General features: G+C 32.6%; 3 protein-coding genes and 1 long non-coding RNA gene across 4 annotated transcripts; 2 read left to right on the top strand and 2 right to left on the bottom strand.

Annotated features, from left to right (window-relative positions):
* The first annotated feature begins 1,268 nt into the window (after positions 1-1,268).
* LOC123921982 lies at positions 1,269-7,713 on the top strand. The gene is made up of 8 exons (XM_045974735.1): positions 1,269-1,470; positions 2,969-3,782; positions 4,256-4,483; positions 4,746-5,131; positions 5,938-6,180; positions 6,256-6,433; positions 6,518-6,643; positions 7,201-7,713. The coding sequence occupies exons 2-8, from the start codon at positions 2,994-2,996 to the stop codon at positions 7,711-7,713; spliced, it is 2,463 nt and encodes an 820-aa protein (XP_045830691.1). The 5' UTR covers positions 1,269-1,470; positions 2,969-2,993.
* A 1,427-nt stretch (positions 7,714-9,140) lies between these two features.
* Positions 9,141-12,385, bottom strand: LOC123921519 (putative protein FAR1-RELATED SEQUENCE 10). The gene is made up of 3 exons (XM_045974102.1): positions 11,293-12,385; positions 9,502-10,409; positions 9,141-9,424 (listed from the first exon to the last, which is right to left on the bottom strand). Exons 1-3 carry the CDS (start codon positions 12,193-12,195, stop codon positions 9,391-9,393), a joined length of 1,845 nt encoding a protein of 614 aa, XP_045830058.1. The 5' UTR covers positions 12,196-12,385; the 3' UTR covers positions 9,141-9,390.
* A 5,722-nt stretch (positions 12,386-18,107) lies between these two features.
* LOC123921521 (aquaporin NIP1-2-like) lies at positions 18,108-19,945 on the top strand. Its single transcript, XM_045974104.1, has 5 exons — positions 18,108-18,233; positions 18,345-18,569; positions 18,700-18,897; positions 19,433-19,494; positions 19,656-19,945. Exons 1-5 carry the CDS (start codon positions 18,114-18,116, stop codon positions 19,861-19,863), a joined length of 813 nt encoding a protein of 270 aa, XP_045830060.1. The 5' UTR covers positions 18,108-18,113; the 3' UTR covers positions 19,864-19,945.
* A 591-nt stretch (positions 19,946-20,536) lies between these two features.
* Positions 20,537-21,875, bottom strand: LOC123921524. Its single transcript, XR_006814115.1, has 3 exons — positions 21,546-21,875; positions 21,274-21,412; positions 20,537-20,700 (listed from the first exon to the last, which is right to left on the bottom strand). It is a non-coding gene; the product is annotated as an uncharacterized LOC123921524 (long non-coding RNA).
* Positions 21,876-23,224: the final 1,349 nt, after the last annotated feature.

Raw genomic sequence — 23,224 nt, 5'->3', positions numbered from 1 at the left:
AGTTATCACTATCTTCTACTTACACTTTTTATCACGGGGGTCACTTTTAATCGTGCTAAATAAAATTTCGAATAAGTGATTCCCGTGAAGAAATATGAAATATGAAAATGTGGATAACACCTGCTGTCAATATTCAAATTTTAATTAGTTAATGTGTATTTTTAATAACTGAGTGGGAAGTGCTCCCCGTTTCTCATTTTACACCACTGAGACTTTCTCTCTATTTCTATCCCTCTTCCGTCTCTGTTATAGTACTATATAGCTGTTCCATGAACAAAAAATAGTTGTTAGTTCTTTATTATTTTTTAATGAATATCAATAAAACTCTCATGCTTAGTTCTCACTATCATCTACAAACATTTTTCATCATTGGGATCACTTTTCATCGTGTTAGATAAAATTTTGAATAAGTGAATCCCCGTGATGAAATATTAAATATGATTTTAATTTGATTTGAATTTATTTTACAATAAACCAGCAATGAAAATATGACATATAATTGAATTATTGGATAATGGATACATGTCCAAACAAATTTTAGCCGAAGTGTTCACCTAGATTTTATATATATATATATATATATATATATATATATATATATATATATATATATATATATATATATATATAGTTTAACGTTTTAACCGATATAAATTTTATAAAATCCACCGTTGGATTGAAAGTTTACATCATATAGATCATTTGTGTAAAATTTCAGACAAATCCAAAATCATTTGATATGCTATTGAGACACATAAAGATTAACGGCATTTAAAAAAATACAAAAACCGTTAATTTTGATGTATCTCAATAACATATCAAATGATTTTGGATTTATTTGAAATTTTACACAAATGATCTATATGATGTAAACTTTCAATCCAACGGTGGATTTTATAAAATTTATATCGGTTAAAACGTTATTGAGAGGTGTAACATTTGGTGTCAAACTAGTTGGTGTCAACGGATCCTGACTCTATATATATATATATATATATATATGGGGGCTGCTAACTTAGACCCAGTTAGGTCTAAATTAGCAAAGTGCACCTTTTGAGTTAGACCAAAATACCCATTCTTTTTATTTTTGACAAAGTATAGCAACAGGGACATATATGTAATTTCCATGATAAAAACACGCGCCCCCCATATCTCGCGAGCCCCCCATACCATTTCACCAAATCAGTTTCACGCGCCCCAAAAGAATGTAATCAACGCGCCGCATCTCTAAACTCATCGCAGATCCAACGAAAACCACCATCATCATCATCATCGCAGCCACCGTCCACCGTCACGATTCAACGAAACCATCATCATCATCATCGCAACCACCATCGTTCTCTTTAATTTCAGAGAATCAACGATTCAACGAAACCATCATCATCATCATCATCATCATCGCAACCACCATCAACATCGCAATTCAACGATCCAACGAAAACACCATCAACATCATCATCGCAACATACGGTATCCCTTCCATCTCTTGTATCTGTAATTCTATTTCATTTTTGTTCTGAATCTGAACTTTAATTGTGCGTTTTTGTTTTTATTTATGAAATTGTGTGTGTGAAAAACTATGAAACCATTTTGCTACTATAATGGTTTCATTCAATTGGGTCTACCTATGGTTTTGAAGAATTAACAAAAGTCAGGGATGAATAAATACTAGTCACTGATATTTGGATGAAACCATTGTGAATGTAGAATGGTTTCACTAATAAATAATCACTAATGTTCGGAGTCCTAATGGCTTTTTGACTAAGTTGTGAATATTTTATACTGATATTTGGATGAAACCATTGTGAATGTAGAATGGTTTCAGAGAGCTGTTTCCAAATGTTCGACTGGCTCTTGTCTCTTTTGTGGCATTTCTCATTTCTTTAACTCATGCATATGCATCATCTCCTCATAATTGGCTCTGTGTAAATAGCTATCTTGGTTAGTGGCATGACAAACAAGGAACACGACTAATAGCTCCACGACCTGTGGACTTCAGTAGACTTGAGAAAAACTCGACTAACTCGTATTTGATTGTCTTTGCACATTCATCTAACCTTTGTTTGACTGAGAGAAACTCAACTAGATCTAAATTTGAAGACATGTTATACACATCAAAAGGCATACATGAATTTAGTATATTTACTCATGCATGATTCTTTAGAATTTTTTGACTGGAATAAAGGATTACTGAAATATCGAAAAAGGATCGATTCTATGTGTTTATTCCATGCAAACCATATATGGGCTAGCTAAAGAGTTTTGGGCCAAAATATAGGTTGGCTCATTACAATTTCAGTTCAGATGGTTTCTCTTTCAGTTCAGATGGCTATTGCTACAGAGGTTTGTTATCCGTGATAATGTGGATAATCATGGTCAAATGCGGCCAATACAGACTCGATTGCAGTCATATTACATTCACAGACACATGAAAAACCTTGATGTCGTGGCCAAGATAGTTGTTGCTAACTTTGATTTTCATGTTAAGATACCATTTTGGTATTGGGTTATTCATTGATATATTGGTTGTTTATGTGTATAGAATACCATTTTTGTTTAAAATTGGATGACACTGGCTATGAAACCATTTAACTGTGATAATGGTTTCAGTGTACAACACTATGAAACCATTTAACAAGAAAAATGGTTTCATTAAAACTTTGTTGATTTTGTAACAAACGCATGAGCTTCTAAATAGTATGATTCCGATGCATTTTTACCAAGTTTATGATGAATTCCTTTGTTTAAAATTGGATGACACTGACTATGAAACCATTTAACTTTGATAATGGTTTCAGTGTACAACGCTATGAAACCATTTTGGTATTGAGTTGTACTCTGAAACCATTATACCAGCAAAATGGTTTCAGACAGTTGATACATTTTATTTGTTCTGTTTTATGCTTTTTTTGTGATGATTTTTGTGATGGTATAATGGTTGAGTTCTTATGAATTTGTTATGTTTTAGGGTGAAAACATTTAAGTACCTAGAGATGGTAGATGCACCAACCTTCAGTCTCGGGTTGACAGCTTCGGATGAGGAGAAAGGGAATGCTTCATCATCTGGTGCTGAGGCAAATGTACAGCATAAAGGAAAGGAAAAAAAAGATGAGAAGAAAGTAAGCGATAAAGTGGGGAAAGATAACGATGCCGATCCAAGAGTGAGGCACAAGCTTAGCATACCTAAGGTGTACGACATTATGCAATTGATAGAAGGAAAAAGAAGGAAAGATCAGATAATTAAGGAACTTACCGAATGTGGCTTTGGAGGAATGAGGTATATATGTAATTGGACAAAGATTCCTACCTCCTTTGTGGATTGGATAGTAAAAAGCTTTGAAAAAGAGCACATGTGGATTAGACTGACAAAGACAAAGGTACTCCCTTTGAGAGATGATGATGTACATCGAGTGTATGATCTACCAATGGCGGGGAAGGAAATTAACTTGGATCTTTGTTCTGATGGAGCTATAAGGAGACTAAGAAGAGAATTAGGATTGGGTGGGGGTAGTTCTCCACGTGTGAAGGTGAGTGATTTGGAAAGCAAATTGAAGACGATCGAGCATCCAAAAGCATGGGTTAAAGGGGCAATCTGTTATATCATTCACAATATTTTGTGCCCCACTAATCATAGTGGTGTATCACTACAATATGCACAAATATTGGAGGATCCAGCCGGCGTGTCATCGTACAATTGGTGTTCATATGTTCTTCAATATATGAAAGAAGGTTTGCAAAATCCGATTGTTGCAAATCCATTAGCCGACTTCCATTTCCTCATGGTAATATTTCTATACCTTACTACTTATATTTTTTTTGGATAACAATTAACAACTTGAACATTTTTGGACCACTATAGTTAGTTTTACACTCAATACTGTGATTAGGAAGATGGTTTCGAATTCAACAAGTGTAAATTGATATGATAGTGATAATGGTAGTCCTAGTCTAGTAATGTAAACACAAATAGGAAAAATGGTTTTGAATTCAACAAAGCATTACTCAGATATTATACTCGTCCATAAACTTTGTTGATTTTGTAACAAACGCATGAGCTTCTAAATAGTATGATTCCGATGCATTTTTACCAAGTTTATGATGAATTCCTTTGTTTAAAATTGGATGACACTAACTATGAAACCATTTAACTGTGATAATGGTTTCAGTGTACAACGCTATGAAACCATTTAACAAGAAAAATGGTTTCATTAAAAAAATAGATTTGTTGTTGTGACTGTACTAATTTATTGTGCAGATTAATTATATGGAAAAGATGGGGAAGAAAAGCCCATTTCTGACCGGGAGATACAAACGACCCTCACTTCGTGATTGGGACGTAAAGACGGCAACCCAAGATATTCAAAAGGTCCACGATGTTATGGGACTCGAGTATGGGTTGACAGCCGGTGTAACTACATTGAACAACATTGATGAAGTGCCACTCGTGCTATGCTTTGATGCAGATACTTGTCCATTGTCTGCGGTGAGTGAAAAATAAAGATAGAAATTAAACAATTAAGGAATATTATGTGGAAACCATTAATCTTGCTAAATGGTTTCAATAAGCTATACTCTGAAACCATTATACCAGCAAAATGGTTTCAAATAGTTGATACATTTTATTTGTTCTGTTTTATGCTTTTTTTTGTGATGATTTTTGTGATGGTATAATGGTTGAGTTCTTATTATTTTGTATAATTATTAGTATTGTGAACCCGGTTATGTTAATAATTGTTTGTATGCAGGCACCGATGCATCTTAATCACTGTAGGTCCTGTATAATGATCTACAATAGAGCTGCTGAAAAATTGGAAAGAAGGTTAGCTGAAGGTAAAGATGGGGCAGCTGAACAAAAAGTTGGAAATGAACAGGCAAATATTGATGAGGGAAATGTTAGGAAACAAGGTGAACAAAAAGATGGGGCAGCTGAACAAAAAGTTGGAAATGAACAGGCAAATATTGATGAGGGAAATGTTAGGAAACAAGGTTTAAGATATAAATCATCAGCTAACAGAAGAAAAGTAATTCCCAATGTAGGAGATGAGGAAGCAGATGATGGACAAGGAAAACAACCACCACTCTCTGGTACACAAGAAACAATACTGCAGTATCCACAATATTTTGATGCAGGGTAAGTAATGACTAGTATTTTGTTTCAGTTTGTTTTTTAAATATAAATAGTTTCAGTAAGTTATATACTGAAACCATTTTTCTTGATAAATGGTAGAATATTAAGGAATATTATAAAATTTATATTTTGTAGAATATCCTTAGATAATATTCTAACATCTTAGACCCATATCTTTAACACTTGTTTCAGGATGGAGAAGAAGGGTGAGAAAAGTGATGAAAAGAATAATGAGAAGGATGACAAGAAGGATGAGAAAACTGATGAAAAGAAACATGAGAAGAAGGTTGAGAAGAATGATGAAAAGAAGGATGGGAAGGATGACAAGAAGGATGAGAAAACTCATGAAAAGAAACATGAGAAGAAGGATGTCGGATGTGGAGCTGATGAGGGAAATGTTGGTAAAAAAAGTCTAAGGTATAAAGCATCAGTTAAAAAAAGAAACAATACTGCAGATGATGAGGAAGCAGATGATGGGCAAGGACCACAACCACCACTCTCTGTTACACAAGAAACAATACTGCAGTATCCACAGTATTTTGATCCATCATCAGAATACTGTGAAAATGTTGTTGTAGAGTAAGAATCAACAATTCCTTTATATGAAATGATTTCATTATACTAATAGATTTTTTTGAAACAGATATACATAGGACCAACTTTTAAACATTAAAATAGCTCTGAAACCATTTAACTATGATAATGGTTTCGGTGTATAACGCTATGAAACCATTTAACTAGAAAAATGGTTTCATTAATTAAATTCTCCACAATTCTGCAAAATAACAGCTATGGCATTTATTTGGCAGGGCAACTCCGTTAAGGACGGTGTTGGTTGATGAAATCATTGACTTGAGTCAAGCGGACACTGTTAAGCCAACTAGAATGAAGAGGAAGCATGAAAAGGAGGATCGCACATATCCTGAACGTAGACGAGCTGTGAAGAAATCAAAGTACCTTACAAGCCCATATGATACTGCTGTCTACGAGTCAACTGCAACTAAATTGCAGAAGGATATATGCACCTATGCATGGAGCAGTTCAATTGATGAGTAAGTCAAAATCATTTTAAAATATTGTGATTAGAATAGGTGACTACAAATCCTAACTGCTTGATAATTATATAGGGAGGAAATTCTGTACTGCTCCAGATCACATGACTTCACTCTACAACGGAAAGAGTTATGGACTCTAAACAAAGATGAATGGATCAGTTGCTTTGTTGTAAATAGTTGGGTAAATTACTTGAATTGGAGGCAACGAAAAGGACAAATGACAAGGCTTGTTACACAATATATCAATTATGTACGGATTATATTCCATGAATATTAATAGTTTACTTACTTTTAAGTTTTTTTGGAATTGATTTTACTCATTTCATATAAACAGCAATACATGGAAAGACCGGATGCACTGGAAATGGAGCAACCAGCTGCGTTCAATAACTTCATTGCAAGACTTAAATGGTTCAAGTACATGGATTGGAAGAAAATTGACCCTACAAGTCTGGAATACGTAAGTCCTTCCCCGACTATTAGTTGCTTTAATTATGAAAAAGTCTATTAAATGTCAATTGTGTATAATTAACCAAACTAATAGGTTAATTATTGAAGTCATTTAACAACACTAGTGGTTTCGTTGGATATACTAGTGGTTTCATTGGATATGTTATACAATAAACCATTAATCTTGTTAAATGGTTTCAATAAGTTATACATTGAAACCATTTGTCTTATTAAATGGTTTCAATATCTTACGGTTTAGTCTTATGGTTAATTAAAGGTAATCTTTACCAAGTTCTAATAAATACATTTAAGTAATCATTTCTGGTTATGTTAAACACTTGCAATTGTAGTACCTTCTAATTAAAATTACAGTTTAGATGTGGCAATAAGTAAGTACATAAATCATTGCTAATAAACCTTAGATTTAGGGGCTAGCTGTGAGTCTTCTGATTCAGGGGAAAAAAAGATGTTTATTCTTGTTTCAGGCAAACTTCCAGTTTGAGTTATATGCTCAATTTTGTTCCATTTTTTTAAGCATCCTAATATATTTTGTGTGCTTTTAAACAGATCATGACGCCGGTATTGATTGGCAATCCAGGGAGTCATTATGTGTGCTTTGTTGTCAATTTGAAAAGCCACATATTCCAATTCCTAAACAGCATGTATGGAGATAGGTTGAATTTGGACCCACCAAATATATACAAAAAGATGTTTGATGTATGGTTGAATGAGGTGAATGCATTTCTTATAGGATTGTATACTCATAAAAAAATGCCATTCCCTTTCCACTTTAGCAAATTTAGTTGGGAATCTCCAAAAATGCCAACTCAAATTGATAAAGACAATTGTGGAGTATTCTGCATGAAATTCCTTGAAGAATGGCAAGGTGACCATTACACCCAAATGGAGTCTTTCAAAAATTGGAGCCAACTCGGAAAGCGAGACAAAATTGCAAGGGTGATGGACTTAAGAATTGGGATATTGTCCACAATTTTAACCGACTCCAGCAATTCAATAAGACACAAAGTGGAAAAGAATGCAACTTCTTACTGTGAAGAACTGACTCAAAAGCTAGGATGATGTCTGAATTTGAATTTCTGGATTATGTATAACTAATGTAGTTGTTTCAGATTGAGGTTGTTTCTGAATTTGAATTTCTGGATTATGAATTTGAATTTCTGGATTAATGTATAACTAATGTAGTTGTTTCAGATTGAGGTTGTTTGAATTTACTATTATTTTTTGCCACTTATAATTAGTATTTTCGCTTTTTTTGATAGCGTTATACACTGAAACCATTAGTACAGGTAAATGGTTTCATAGCGTTATACACTGAAACCATTAGTACAGTTAAATGGTTTCATAGCATTATACATAATTTTAGTATTTATTTTAGCTACAACCATTATTACATGTAAATGGTCCTAATTTTAAACCAGTAAACAAGTCCTCTCTCTCCAACATCAACTTTATCGATAGCCATTTGCTGAGATGGAAGACCTGACTCTGAAAGCCATTTCTCAAGAGAAGTTGAACTTTCAAGTGAATCAGTTTCACATCACCAAAGGAATAGTTTCCATAAATGGTTTAGTTTGAGTTGCAGATACAACAGAAACATGGTTGTTTCTTCGTGAGAGAGGTAGTTGACAGAGACCTGTTCTGTGAATTGTTGGGTTGAAAGCAGGAATAACAGTGGTTGTGTTGGTGAACATCATCATCATTCTCATCCCTGTAGCTTCAACCATGGCTGTGTTTGTTTCAGTAAGCAAAAAATGTTACCTTATCTGATGAAAATCTAACTTAACACAACCCCATGCTATACTGTAGCTAGAATTCTGCTGCTATGATACTTTGAGTAGTTGTTAGAATACCACGTGGTCCTAATTTTAAACCAGTAAAATGTTACTATTATTTTTTGCCACTTATAATTAGTATTTTCGCTCTTTTTGATATATTCTGAACCACTTTTAACTATGAAGTTAATGAAACCATTTTTCTAGTTAAATGGTTTCATAGCGTTATACACTGAAACCATTAGTACAGTTAAATGGTTTCATAGCATTATACATAATTTTAGTATTTATTTTAGCTGCAACCATTATTACAGTTAAATGGTTTCATAGCTAGTTTAATGTTTAACAGCTAGTCATGCTAGTCATGGGTATATCTGTTTCAAGAAAAACGTATTAGTTTAATGAAACCATTTTTCTAGTTAAATGGTTTCATAACATTATACATAGTTTTGGTATTTATTTTAGCTGCAACCATTATTACAGTTAAATGGTTTCATAGCTAGTTTAATGTTTAACAGCTAGTCATGCTAGTCATGGGTATATCTGTTTCAAGAAAAACGTATTAGTTTAATGAAACCATTTTTCTAGTTAAATGGTTTCATACCGTTATACACTGAAACCATTATTACAGTTAAATGGTTTCATAGCATTATACAAAATTTAACAGCATACCAATACATTAACATCATATTTATATTCGGCCGATTGAAAAAATAACACTTGAACATATTATGATACCAATAAAACAAACTTTAACATCTCATTACATCAATTAAAGAGAACTATAAGACTAGTTAATGAAAAGCAACTTAGTACTTTTATCCAATGATATAGTCAACACTATATCATTGTATTATAGCTACTACTCCCACTACTAAAACCACACCAGAAAACATGAAACACATCTCTGTTGAATTACTATCATCACTTTTATCCATTACATCCTCGAAGCCTTTTTTGACTATTAATTAGATGAATTTCTCCAGCCCTTTTTGAACCTATCATAAGAAAAACAAACAGTCAATATTAGCATTGAAAAAAAACAATTCATTCTTTTCATTCAAGTAAAACTTACACATTAGGTGATTCATTAGGCAACATGTCATTATGTTTCCTTTTGTTTGGACAATTCCGTGTGTCATGGCCGGTTGCACCACAATTCGGAAAAAGACAATGGCGAATCTTGGTTGCAGCTTCAACTCCTCCTTTTGGCCTTGATCGTTTTGGTCGACCTTTGCTTTTGGTTCTAACTGGATTTCCAACATCACATTCATCATCATCTGAAACAACTTCAACTACTACTTTTGCCTTTGAACCTTTTGGTCGACCTTTGCTTCTAGTTCTAACTGGAATTCCAACATCACATTCATCATTATTTGGAACAACTTCCAAACCAATTTGATCTTCATGACTTTCGGACATTCCTTTTATCTCTCGGATAAGATCCTCCAACCCTTTAGTAGCAATTTGTTTCCGTTCTTTTGTTTTTAAAGATTCATATTCAAGACATTGAATCAGAGAATGAAACGCAGCAGAGGAGACATCATTGTTGTTTACTATGTGACTAGATTTTGGGATCAATGAACTTTCACGTCTCCATCGAAAAGGAAGATACTTTGAAGGTATGTGAAAATAATTTTTCATTAGAAGCACTCGAATAGCATGCCTGCACAATATTCCAGAAAACTCAAATTCCTTACAAGAGCAACGAATTGATTCTTGACTTTCTATCCAAGTTACAAGACGACCTCCATCATCTTTGGTGTGATGCTTCACAATAAAAGAGCCACTGTTTGTTTCAGTTGCAGCATATTTTGTAGATAACTCAATCTCAATTTGAATCAACCCAAAAGCATAAGGTGTGAGTATAGATGCAACATGTTCCTCCATTGGAAAACTTGTTTTAAGCAGATGATTATGATACTTTTGACGCATTCTTGCTTCCTCTCCAACTCGATTCCTAATCTGGACAGCAACACCAACCTACCAAAAATACAACAATAGTTGAGTAAGATCATAACTTAGTAGGATCATAACTTTAACACCAATTCAGTACTTTTATCCAATGATATAGTCAAATACTGAAACAGAGTACTTGAGTAAGATCATAACTTGCATAAAAAAAAAAAGTTAAGTTCATACCCTAGTAATAAAATCAGTCAAACTTGTTTTGGCATCCAAGAAGTGTTTTATATATGAATTTATCGATTCCGAACGTCCAGTTGTTGTCATCCCAGCAAAAAAAAAGTCCTTCAAATAAGCTAGAGCCCAACGTTGGCGAAGAGAATACAACAATTTAATATGTATATCGTTACTTAGACCAAATTGTGCAACCATGGATTTCCAATTTTGTTCAAAACCATCTTCACAATCTAAATGGTACACCTTGAAAAACTCAGATTTAAAGTCATTATATCTTGCACCTAATACAAACGAAAACCAACTTGGCAACTTTGCCAAAATGTGCCATATGCAAAAGGCATGTTTTGTGTTCGGAAATTCATTTGCAATGGCTTCTTTAAGCGAGGGATCTTGATCTGTAAGAATTGTTTGTGGATTCTTTCCTTTGACAAAAGCTAGGAACTTCTGAAAATATTGAAATAAGATATTAACAGTCAAAGTTCAGAATTGAAACACAAATCTAATTACTCTTGTACACTGAAACCATTACTCTTGTAAAATGGTTTCAGTAAGTTATACATTGAAACCATTTGTCTTGTTGAATGGTTTCAGTGTACAATTGTGATAAAAGGTTCAGACAAACTTCCACTAGTTGAAAGAAAAGCCAATTTAATGAAACCACATCCCCATGTGGTTTAATGAAAGCCAGAACTGAATAACAAATCTAATTTAAATAGATATTTACCTTTAAAGCCCATGTGAACGAAGAAATCTTCTCATTTCGTAATAGAACACAACCAAAAAAAACTGAATTCCCATGATTGTCAACTCCAAGCCATATTCCAAGTGGCATATCATAACGATTTATTCGATAAGTAGTATCAAAGACAACCACATCCCCAAAAGATTCATATGCACGGATTGAATCACCAAATGCCCAAATAATGTGTTCCAACTTCTTATTCTCATCTATTGTGTAATCATATTGGAAGGCATCATCTAACTCTTTCAACCCTTTACACAATTTCAAGACATCTAAAGCATCATTTTGTTTGTCAATACCATTTTGGTTTTGAAGGAAATTCCTAATATCTTTATCCATAAATGGTAGACTACCTACATCTATTCCTTTCTCTAATTCAAGCAATCTCATTGTGACATTAATGGAACAACCAGCTTTATGCATCATTAGTATACGGTTTTGGTCAACAACCGGGATGTTACGATAAGCAGGGAGAAATTGAACCTCTTTCTCATCTAACAAATCATGGTTGTGGACATTGTTGAAATATATTACCACCCATTTTTCTTCCAATCCAATTGTCTCTTTAGCAACCACCAATCTCGCACTACAACTACACCTTGAAGCTTTCCGTTTCCTTTGACTTTCCAGTTCATTAACTTTGACTGGTTTAGAAACCCCGGATCGATGGCAAACGAACTCTCTTTTGTAAACTGTTTCTGGATTTCCCTCATCAGTAGTGTTTCTATAAACGTGATGACGTCTAATTGAGAAACCACTTCTTTGTGCAAACGAAGAGTAAAAATTATAAGCATCATCATCACTATCAAATATTTGAGGGAAATCAACATTTGTAAGAAGTTCAATTTCATCAATATCAACTTCATCCCGTACTTCAGTCGACATGTCTAATCTTATAGTTTAAATCTGAACATATCAAAGTAATAACATATCAATTCATAACTCAAAAATCATATGAACTCAGAATCAGCACAAAAAAAACCATAAAACAGATCAAATAAAATGCATCAATTATCTGAAACCATTATACCATCAAAATGGTTTCAGAGTACAACAATCTGAAACCATTCTACCATCACATAATTTCATAAAATCAAAATAAACGCACAATTTCATAGTTCATGAAAAATAAACAGGAGCATAAATCATGCACATATAGCAAACGAAACGCATGTATGATTGTTGCAGAAATCACATAGATGATTGTTCATGAGAAAACAAACAGGAGCATGTATGATTGTTGCAGAAATCACATAGATGGAAACGAAACACATAAGTTTAACTAATCAATATAGCAAACGAAACGTAGTAATGAAGTGTTGAAGATGAAATTGTGATGGTATGCGTTCATGAACTATCTATGTGAATGATGATGTTGAAGATGAAAACATACGAATATTTGGGATGGTGATGGTGATTGCACGACGATGAACCTTGGCGTAGCTTGTTCGGCGATGGTGATGGTGATTGCACGATGATGAGGATGATGATGACGGCGATGGTGAAGAGTTGGGTCGCGATTTGGGAGCGCGTGTGGCGCGTTGATTTGGGCTTCTACAGTAATCGTGTTCTGTAGAAATGGGGGGCGCGAAAAGAAGAGCTATGGGGGGCGCGCTAAAAAAAACAGTTACAATGACATCACTGCCCTTCTATATCCTTCTAATTAATTAATAGTTATTGGGGTATTTTTGTCTAACTCAAAAGGTGCACCTTGCTAACTTAGACCTAACTAGGGTCTAAGTTAGAAAACCCCATATATATATATATATATATATATATATATATATATATATATATATATATATATATATATATATATATTTAGTTACGGATTAAATAAGTTTGTTGTCCTTACAAATATTGCGAATTTTGAATTTATTTTCTCATAATAAAAATGAGATGTTTTCGTCCTCTCAAAATCTTCTATTTTTGTTCCTAATTAACATAATTTTTTCTTTAAAATAAAATTTATTAACGTAGAACATATAACTTTGTATAAGCTTAGTTGTTAATATAACATCGAACATATATATCCAATTAATTTAGTTGTATCTATCCAACCATCCAACAAATAAGTGGGAAACGAAGCAGGTTAGAGAAGTTTTTTTTTCTAATAATGGGTTCGATAAGATTAATTGAATGCCACGTAAGTAAACTCTCTAATTGAATGCCAACGAAATGGGTTGAACAAGAGTTTTTTAATTTTTTTTTAATAATGGGTTAAAGAAAATTCAATTGAATGTCAAGTAAACAAAGCCTAATTGAATTTCAATAAAGTGGGTTAGAGAATTTTTTTTTAATAATGAGTTAGAGAAGATTCAATTGTTTTATAGAAAGAAAAAAATCTTTAATTTTTTTTAATCGTTTTTTAAAATATTTTTTTGAGAAGATTCTTTTTTCATTCCTTTTTTTTTAATCTTTTTTTGAGATTTTATTTTTTAAAAATAATGGATTATAGAAGATTCAATTGAATGTCACGTAAGCAAACTCTTTAATTAAATGACACCTAAACAATTTATATGAGAATGCACGAGAGAGTCCGTGGGAATCTCGCTATGTTTATAATAGAGATAACTGAAGGGACCCATAAATTTAGCACCTTAATATTCTGTTTGGTAAAGTAGAGTTTGCAAAGACAGAAATAAAAGACAGAGAAAAGGAGGAGAAATAGTCATTTCACCTTGTTTGGTTTAGCATAGAAAGATAAGAGAAAGAACAAAAATTGATGGGGCCCGCATACTTTTTGGGTCTCCTCCATTGTGCGGAGAAAGTGGGGGGGGGAGAGCTCACTTTTGTTCATCATTCCAATTTTACCCTTTTTCTTGTCTTTTGTCTTTATTAATAATTGCTCTTATTTTTGTCTAATTACAAAGGATAATTTTGTCATTTCAAAAATTAAACACACTTCTCTCTCTTATATTTCTCTTCTCTTTCTCTTAAACCAAATAATATCATAAATCTACTCTATTTCTCTTATTTTTCTCTCTTCTCATACTCTCTCTTACCTCTTTCTCTCTTCTCATTTTCTCTTTACAACCAAACAAAACCTAACACTGTGTTTGGTTCTAGAGAAAGAGAAAGGAAATAAACTGAGGGAAGGGAAAGAGGATGGAAAGGGGAATCTTCCCTTGTTTGGAATGAAAAAGGAGAAGGAAAGAAAAATGTTGGTAGGCCCCACACCAAAATAGTTTCCGCTCATAATCGGACGGAAAGGAATAGGAAACCTATTTTTTTGTGAAAAAGATAAAACAGCCCTTAAGTTTAAAACCTTTTTTCCAATACTTGCCACTAATCAGCGCATGTACTAAACAACTGCAACATTATATTATTTTATTCTAATAAAATAAAAAAGAAGCATCCTGTTAATACAGTATAGTAATCCAACCACAATATAGTACAATAATGCCTATTTTAATTTTAAAAGTGTATAAATAATTAAGTAATATCTCATTTTTTTATATAAGGGTAGTTATGTCGTTTATTAAATATATCTTTTTCTTTCCTCTCACTTTCTATTCACTTTCGCTCATACCAAACAACTAAAAAATTATCTTACTTTTCATTCACTTTCTACCCACTTTCTTTCCTTCAACATTCTTTTCTCTTACTTTCTTTCATTTCACTTTCCTTTACCATCCAAACAAAGCCTAAGGTTTTGAGTTAAAGTGTGGTGTCCAACTCACTTGTAGAATTGTTTTTAAACACAATGTGGATGATCCCCCAGATGCCCCCTTGACCCTTGTGACCCAACAATGGTATCATAGCCGATGATTCGACGAAGGTCTTTCTGACAAAGGTGGTCAAGCAGCGGGTCCTTTTGAGCGCAACAATGGCGGTACAAGTGCAAGTGTATGGAAGAAGAAAGCTTCCGATTGAGGGGGATCATAATGAATTGAAAACTCATATTTGAGGAGGAGATTGTTGTGGCAAGTATGTGTAAGTTAAGTCTCATATTGCTTATAAAAGTGGAGGTTGAACAATTTATGAGAACAATTTATGAATTGAGAATTGGGTTGTTACTTGTTTAAGCCCATGTATTATTTGTGAGCAAAGTTCATCTCTATATGTTAAGAGATGAGTAATTTATCCAAAAATAAAAGGAGCCCATATTAAGAGGGGTACTTTATCAAAAAATACTATAAGGAAAACGTGAGAAAAATGAGTTGTTAGAAATGGTATTTTTATTTTTTTTTACAGTAAGGGAGGGTACTTTATAATTATATTACTATTCTATTACCCATTTATCATTTGGTTTCCTTTATAAAAAGTGGGTGAAATTTAACCATTATTAGGGAGAAAAAAAATTAAAAACTTGCTCAACTTTCCCACACCATATATTTTTTATTAAAATATAAAAAAATAGAAATAGACTTTTGCTGCAATTAGACTTTATTCAAAATTTATTTGAATTTGTATTTTGTACTATTTTATTGTATATGTGAGTGATGACTATGTTTAGAATTTAAATTAAATGAATAAACTTGTAAAATTATGATATTCTAAATTTGGAGATGACAACGACGATGATTTAGAATTTGGCATTCCATCAGATTTATTGATTCTAAATTTAGGTGGTCCTCTTGCTTCTATCGTTGAAAGCACTTATCCTCAACTTTTACAAAACATGAACGATATAACGTATTTCCAAAATAGAGCTATACTAGCTCCTAAAAATTCAATAGTCGATACAATAAATGATTATATGTTGGATTTAATTTCTGGTGAAGAAAAAACATATTTGAGTTATGATACTCCACTCACACAAAATGTAGACGGTCAAACAGTGGATGATGTTCAAACTCCCGAATTTTTTAACACGATTTATACGTCGGGACTTCCAAATCACAAATTGAGACTTAAAGTTGGAGTTCCAGTTATGCTATTAAGGAATTTGAATCAAAAATTAGGATTATGCAATGGAACAAGACTTATTATTACGAGATTGGGAAGACATGCTCTTGAAGGAAAAATTATTTCAGGAAGCAATATTGGTGATCAGGTTTTCATACATAGATTTTCTATGACACCATCTAACGTAAGAATTCATTTTAAATTTCAACGGAGACAATTTCCTATAATGATTTCTTTTGCGATGACTATTAATAGGAGTCAGGGACAATCTTTAAAGCATGTTGGGATATATCTTCCGTCGCCAGTGTTTTCACATGGTCAGTTGCATGTTGCAATTTCAAGAGTTACTTCTAGAAAATGATTAAAAATATTGATCATCGATGACGACGGTGAAGATACGACTAAGACTTCGAATGTGGTCTATAAGGATGTCTTTCGTAATATAACATAATTTTCTTTGTATGAATATTTTTCCAAAATTATTGTTGAACTATCGTTTAATGTTACTCAACTTTTTTCATATATCTTACATTATTGGAATTATCATATCTTATTTAATCATTATATATTTTACAGCTAATCAGACCCGTACACCACACGGGTCGATGTTCTAGTTTAAATTAAATGAATAAACTTGTAAAATTATGATATTCTAAAATTTTCTCATTTTTTAGGTGTTATGAATTTTTTAGAGAGCGAGTTATCCGGTTTAATACCTATATAGTTTTGTTATAGAGATCGGTTTATTCAACTGAGTTTTTCGATTTTATCTGATTAATCATGCGGTTCGACCAATGAACCAGTGACTCAGTACTTTCACCGGTTCGATGACCGGTCCGGTTTATAAAACATTGGTTCTTTTCAGCTCAGTTTGAATTTTTGGGTTCTCAATTTTAGGTTTGGTTTATGTCTTTTTGTTTCTTATTTGCAGTTTGGTTTTTCTCAATTTTGTTTCAGCTCAGTACCATTCTTGCTGATTTGTTCATCATTTTCTTGCAAAGAAATTAGACGTCTCATCCCATCAATTTGAGGTATAGTTATTCAGATTAAAAATACATTCTTCTTATAAGTTACAAACAATAGAAGTTTTATCATGTCATTATCTTTTTGATTATGAATGATGACAAATTTAATAAGTTTGATTGATGGTTATAAAAAAAAAAGGTTTGATTGATGGAACCATGCATGACAAATTTAAAAGTTTGAAACAACGGCTAGGTATTAAGATGAGTGAGATGTACTAGTTACAAAAATAACGAGATTAGATTTAAACTAAATTAATGACTAAGTCGGTAATAATTTTGTCAAAAAAAAAACTCAAAATAATTTTTTTTGTTACAATATAATTGTATTATTTTTCTCATGATTAAAACTAATTAATTTTTTTCTACCAAAAAAAAAACTAATTAAATTTTGTCTCATAATTATTTTATTATACCTTAATCAATAATCCATACAATGATGTTGATCATGATTGAGTCATCAAGATAATTTTCTAATTAATATAGGAGTAATATGGAATCTGCGAATAATTGATACAATCAATATTTTACATTCTAATTCTAATATACAATAATGTTGAGTAGTCGTTGAGTCAACAAGATAATTCCTAATCAATACTAGTAATTCTAATTCTAATAAGTTTTCAAAAAAAAAAAATTCTAATTCTAATATGCAATAATGTTGAGTAGTCGTTGAGTCAACAAGATAATTCCTAATCAATACTATAGTAATTAATACTGTATTAATATCTATAGAATATCCACCAATAACCTAACCAAAAAAGGAAAAAGAATATCCACCAATAAAGGATACAATAAATATTTTATATTCTTTTTTTTTAAAAACAAAATGTATCTACCACTTGTGCCGTTGGTATTTTATTTTATACAGTATTCTAATAGAAACAGAACGAATATATACTTTCCAACAACATCCTTGGAAGATCAGTGATGGATGACAATTCAGGTAACAATGGAACCAGTGGAATTGTTTTGGACATAAACAATGATGTCCCTAACATTAGTGAAGAAGACTCAAGCTCCTACCCTACTTCTTCTTTCTTGCAAAAGGTGTCTCTCAGAAACAAACACACTAAAATATTCTGATATCGCTATATATGTTTGATTTTATTATATTTCCTATTTATTTGAACCTGAAACTTTTTTTTGTTAATAATACAGTTGGTAGCTGAGGTGATAGGCACATATTTCTTGATATTTGCTGGTTGTGCTTCTGTCGTGGTGAACAAGAACAACGATAACATCGTGACGCTTCCAGGGATCTCAATGGTTTGGGGACTTGCTGTAATGGTGTTAGTTTACTCTCTTGGTCATATCTCCGGCGCTCATTTCAATCCTGCAGTTACCATTGCATTTGCTACTACAAGAAGGTTTCCCTTCAAACAGGTACTGCACCAATTCGTGTTTTATTTTTTGTTGACCTTTTCACATTATTTTTGTTTAAAACCCTAAATTTGTCTTAAAATTATTGGCATGGCCAAGATGATGTAATTATTCTCCATTTATCCTTATATAGGTGCCAGCTTATGTAGCAGCTCAAGTCCTTGGATCTACACTTGCAAGTGGAACTCTTAGACTATTATTTAGTGGCAAACATAATCAGTTTGTAGGAACACTTGCAGCTGGGTCTAATCTTCAAGCTTTTGTGATGGAATTCATAATCACTTTTTATCTTATGTTTATCATATCTGGAGTTGCCACCGATAATAGAGCAGTAATGTTCCTATCCATTTTAATAATTTTTTTTCTTTCTGTTTGCTTGTTAATTTCGTTGGATAGTGTTTGTGGTGTATGCGCATTTACTTATTTGACCATTTTTGTTGTTGTATCTTAATAATGCCCATTTGGTTGCTGATGTGTGATTTGACCTAATTTGGTTGATGTTCTTCAATATTTTATTTTTTCGTTTATTTTTATTTTAATCTATGTAGGATGTTGCAGAGAATTTCTCCATCTGCACCAATTTGCCTAAACCTCTCTCTTATTTTGTATAAATATTTTTGATTAACACATGTGATGTCTAGCACAATTGTGGTTATTTAGTCTCCTTTTCATACTCTAATATAAAAAGTGGCATTTAAATTTACTAGTTGTCTAAATATAGTTGTTACTTTTTGAATCATTTGGAAGAATGCTACTATCATAGTTTACATAACAAGACAAAAAAAAGACCATATTTGAATATTTGTAATTCTTAGAGCATTTTATTTATTGGTTTTCATTTATTCATTTTATTTTGAAACTTGCAGATTGGTGAGTTGGCTGGGATTGCTGTTGGATCTACAGTTCTTTTGAATGTGTTGTTTGCAGGGTATTAACTTATCTTAAACCTAATTATCATTTTATCATATGCTTATGTATTAAGAACATTAATTTATTCTCTCAAAGATGTTAGTTACAACTTTGATTGAATATATTTATTCATTCTTGGAGCATATATACTTAATAACATTGTTTATTATTATATGATAGGCCAATCACAGGAGCATCAATGAATCCAGCAAGAAGCATAGGACCTGCAATTGTACACAATGAATACAAAGGAATATGGATATACTTGGTGTCTCCAATTGTAGGAGCCTTGGCCGGTGCATGGGCTTATGACGTCGTTCGGTACACAAAAAAGTCAGTTCGTGAGATCACCAAGAGTGCATCTTTCCGAAGAGCAGCAGAGCCATAGGGATGACTTTGGTTGTATGTTGATTTATATATAGCATGTTTAGGTTAGTTTTCCCTTAAGAAGGTCACATGTTATATATGTTCTAACTTTAATCTAAACATTGGATTCTTGATTCCTTGTATTTTGCTTTACGAAGTAATTATCTTCATATATATATTAATGGATTGATAGGGGGATTATGTATGTTGAAGTAATATTTAATCCACCAAGAAGAATAATGTGCAAGCACTAATATAATGCAAAAGATCTAGAATGAGAGGGAACCAAGAATTGGACTATTATCCAGTTGAATCATTTCAAATGAGTACGTTCAATGGCCAAGAGATTCTAAAACCATATATGTATGCGACTAGTGAACATGTAGAGCTAGAAAAACATCATAATTACAAGGTAAATAAAGCAAAACCATGTCAAACCAAGGGTTCTTTAGATTAAAATGAATCATATATAGCAAGGTATACCTGAAAGACACCAAGTTTAGTATATTGTATCCTGAATCCGGAACTAGCAATGAAACAGTGATCTGCACCTTTTGCTTAGAAGGGATAACCCTTTTATATATTCGCCAACCTATCAACATCAATGCTGCCATTCTCATCAGAACGAACGTTGTTCATCAATCCCTTCTATAAAGTCTGTTTAATTATTTGGCAGTTTAAGTGATGAAATCAACTTCTGTATAAAACTCTACTTTCTGATAAAAATTTATAAATACAACTACTCTTCTTATTACAGTTAAATATCCCCATCTGAAAAACAATATCAAATCTTGGGAAAAGATAACTCATACTCTACTTTTTGAAACCCTGCATCGGCAATCATTGATGCAAAATTTTCCTGCAACCCGTCAATTACAATACATTAGTCGATACAGAAAAAGATAACTCACGACGGCTTTCTTAACATTTGAACTCTCATTAGCAAAGTTTCTGGCCAATCTTTATGATGTCAAGCATGCATAAGCAAATTCCGAAAATGTAATAAAAAAACTCCACACAATATAACAGGATACACTGCTAAATAAGGTCAATAATTTTGTGAATAGTTTTTACATGTTTAACATTTTACTTAGATTTGTAACCTTGGATGATGTTTTATGTACACCGTATATAAATTAAAGGGTTGGTGTTTATTATAGTTGTATTTTCTTTCTCAAATGTGATTTATGTGCATATTATATCCATCTTGATCTTCTTTTTCACATGTCAAACACCAATGAAGTAAACATCATCCTTGCAAAAAGAGAGCATATGATACTCACAATTCTTTAAATATAGGAAGACTAACATGGCTTAGTTCAAGGCAAAGGAATGATAAACATAACTGTAAATTCAGTACAAACTTAATTGATTGACATTAGCTGCTAAGTCGTACAAGTTGTGGCAATTTTGTAAAGAAGTTCAAACCAACCTATGAGCTTCACTAAGAACTTTCTCAATGTGTGTAACATTCCTTATCCTAAATGCAATAGTGTAACCATCCATTGAATCATTTTGGAAACTCAAGCTTTCAGCATTTCCCTCCACCCAAACAAGGGAACCATCTTCTCCTATCATAACAAACAACAATAATAACCTATTATAATAAGCAGATAAATATTTACTCCTAATTAAGATAAATTAAACCAAAATCCTTCATGAAAGCTAGAAGTAATTGTTGCAATCTAAGGCATTATCGTTTACCCTTTGCCGCAGCCCGCTGTTTGCCAACATTCAACATGTTAGGGTTAATGTCACATACATGTATCCGAGTTTCTGACTCTAGAGCATCGTTAAAACCATCTGGAAGCCCTCTTTGCTTAACTCTGTTTATGTTATCCAAGATTCTAAAATCAACATCCCCTGTAAAATCAAGAAATTTAAGCTCGAGAAGCTAAACCTTATGCTTAATAATGATTATATGCAGCAGCAATGTCACTCAAATTCTCTACATAAGACAATATCGGCAAGCAGAACAAAGCTGTGCCGCCATCCACAACAAGATGGTTCTTCATTCCAGGAAAAGGATTGAGCATGGAAACTATGAAAATACAGATTAATGTCAAATCCTATGAAAAACTGACACATACACAAACATCAGACACAACATTAGCACATAAACACCGGTAAAAATGAAATTAACAGAAGAGATTCAATGCAACATGTGTCAATGTTGTGTCGGTATCCGATTACATAGGTCAAATCTAATCGATTAAAACAGCAAAAATGGACAAGGTAATGTAACCTTTCCTTCCACAGTCTACGCAACCCAGCACTCATTGGATCATTCAATGGTATCATAGTTTGCAGCAACACTCGTAATGTGAATCAAAACCTAAATGAAAATTTTGGTAATGTGAATCAAAACAATTTCACAATGCTCAACAGGTTAATGTTATTTGTTTTAACTTGAAAGTGAAAATTTAAAGGTAACTAACCGAAACTGGTGGCATGAGAATGTAGTAGCCTGGCCTGGGAGTGGAAGATAACGCTGGAAAAAGTTTATTCCCCAACCTTTTACTGGCTGCTCCCAAAGCCATGAATTTGATTGTTCAAAACAAAACCTAAATAACAAAAGAAAAATAAAAAAGCACAAACCCAATACACTCATAAAAAGCAACACACTTTGATTTCCATAGAAACATTTCCACAAACACATGCTGACCGAGAATGAATAGTGAGGTTGATGTGGGAAGTTAAATTACTGGGCAAAATCAAAATCAATTTTTTTTTTATAGATCAAATCAAAAGGCGAAAGAACAAGTAATGCAGATGGTCTATGCATTCACTTCACACAAGTAAAGACACACACTACAATCAAAACAAACTTTCAAACTCTTATTGACTTGTTCTTGAGTTATATATAGTACCATAATCTAATTTCTCTCACCAATTAGTACTATATAATACATGATTTATTTTAATTTTAAAAATGTCGAAAATACAGAGATGCTTTGTCGAAATTTCAGTTGAGAATTTCTTGATTATCGTTTGATAAATTTTATCATTAGATTTGGCGGACAATTCGAGTTTGGGTGGTGATAAAGTGATTAACTACAACTTATGATCTAAGTGGGGACAATAATTTAATGGAGCATGGAAAGAAAAAAAAAAAAACAAAAGACACGTTGGTTTACACCAAAATATTTGTAGTGAGTACTAGCTAGGTACTTTTTTTCTTTCACTAAAAAGCTACGGAAGACTCAACCACCCTATAATACTCTGAATCTCTGATATCTCTCTCTCTCTCTCTCTCTCTCTATATATATATATATATAGGGTCTTGTTAACATGTGCATATAGGGCACATGATAAGGTATCTTAATATAGAAATTTAACATTTAATGATACAAGACATTTAATGCTTGAAAAGTTAAAATGCA

Source organism: Trifolium pratense, linkage group LG4 (genome assembly GCF_020283565.1).
Source record: "Trifolium pratense cultivar HEN17-A07 linkage group LG4, ARS_RC_1.1, whole genome shotgun sequence".
Taxonomy (NCBI): domain Eukaryota; kingdom Viridiplantae; phylum Streptophyta; class Magnoliopsida; order Fabales; family Fabaceae; genus Trifolium; species Trifolium pratense.
The sequence above is the reverse complement of the archived record's forward strand: the minus strand, read 5'-3'. Positions and strand labels throughout refer to the sequence as shown.

Excerpts from the sequence above, each read along its gene's own strand:
- LOC123921982 (XM_045974735.1), top strand. The coding sequence starts at position 2,994 with ATGGTAGATGCACCAACCTTCAGTCTCGGGTTGACAGCTTCGGATGAG. Across the intron at positions 6,181-6,255 it reads TGGAGCAGTTCAATTGATGA|GGAGGAAATTCTGTACTGCT; the intron begins GTAAGTCAAAAT and ends ATAATTATATAG. Across the intron at positions 6,644-7,200 it reads ACCCTACAAGTCTGGAATAC|ATCATGACGCCGGTATTGAT; the intron begins GTAAGTCCTTCC and ends GCTTTTAAACAG.
- LOC123921519 (XM_045974102.1), bottom strand. The coding sequence starts at position 12,195 with ATGTCGACTGAAGTACGGGATGAAGTTGATATTGATGAAATTGAACTT. Across the intron at positions 10,410-11,292 it reads CGTTCACATGGGCTTTAAAG|GTTGGTGTTGCTGTCCAGAT; the intron begins GTAAATATCTAT and ends TATTTTTGGTAG. Across the intron at positions 9,425-9,501 it reads CCTAATGAATCACCTAATGT|GTTCAAAAAGGGCTGGAGAA; the intron begins GTAAGTTTTACT and ends TTCTTATGATAG.
- LOC123921521 (XM_045974104.1), top strand. The coding sequence starts at position 18,114 with ATGGATGACAATTCAGGTAACAATGGAACCAGTGGAATTGTTTTGGAC. Across the intron at positions 18,570-18,699 it reads GAAGGTTTCCCTTCAAACAG|GTGCCAGCTTATGTAGCAGC; the intron begins GTACTGCACCAA and ends ATCCTTATATAG. Across the intron at positions 18,898-19,432 it reads TTGCCACCGATAATAGAGCA|ATTGGTGAGTTGGCTGGGAT; the intron begins GTAATGTTCCTA and ends TGAAACTTGCAG.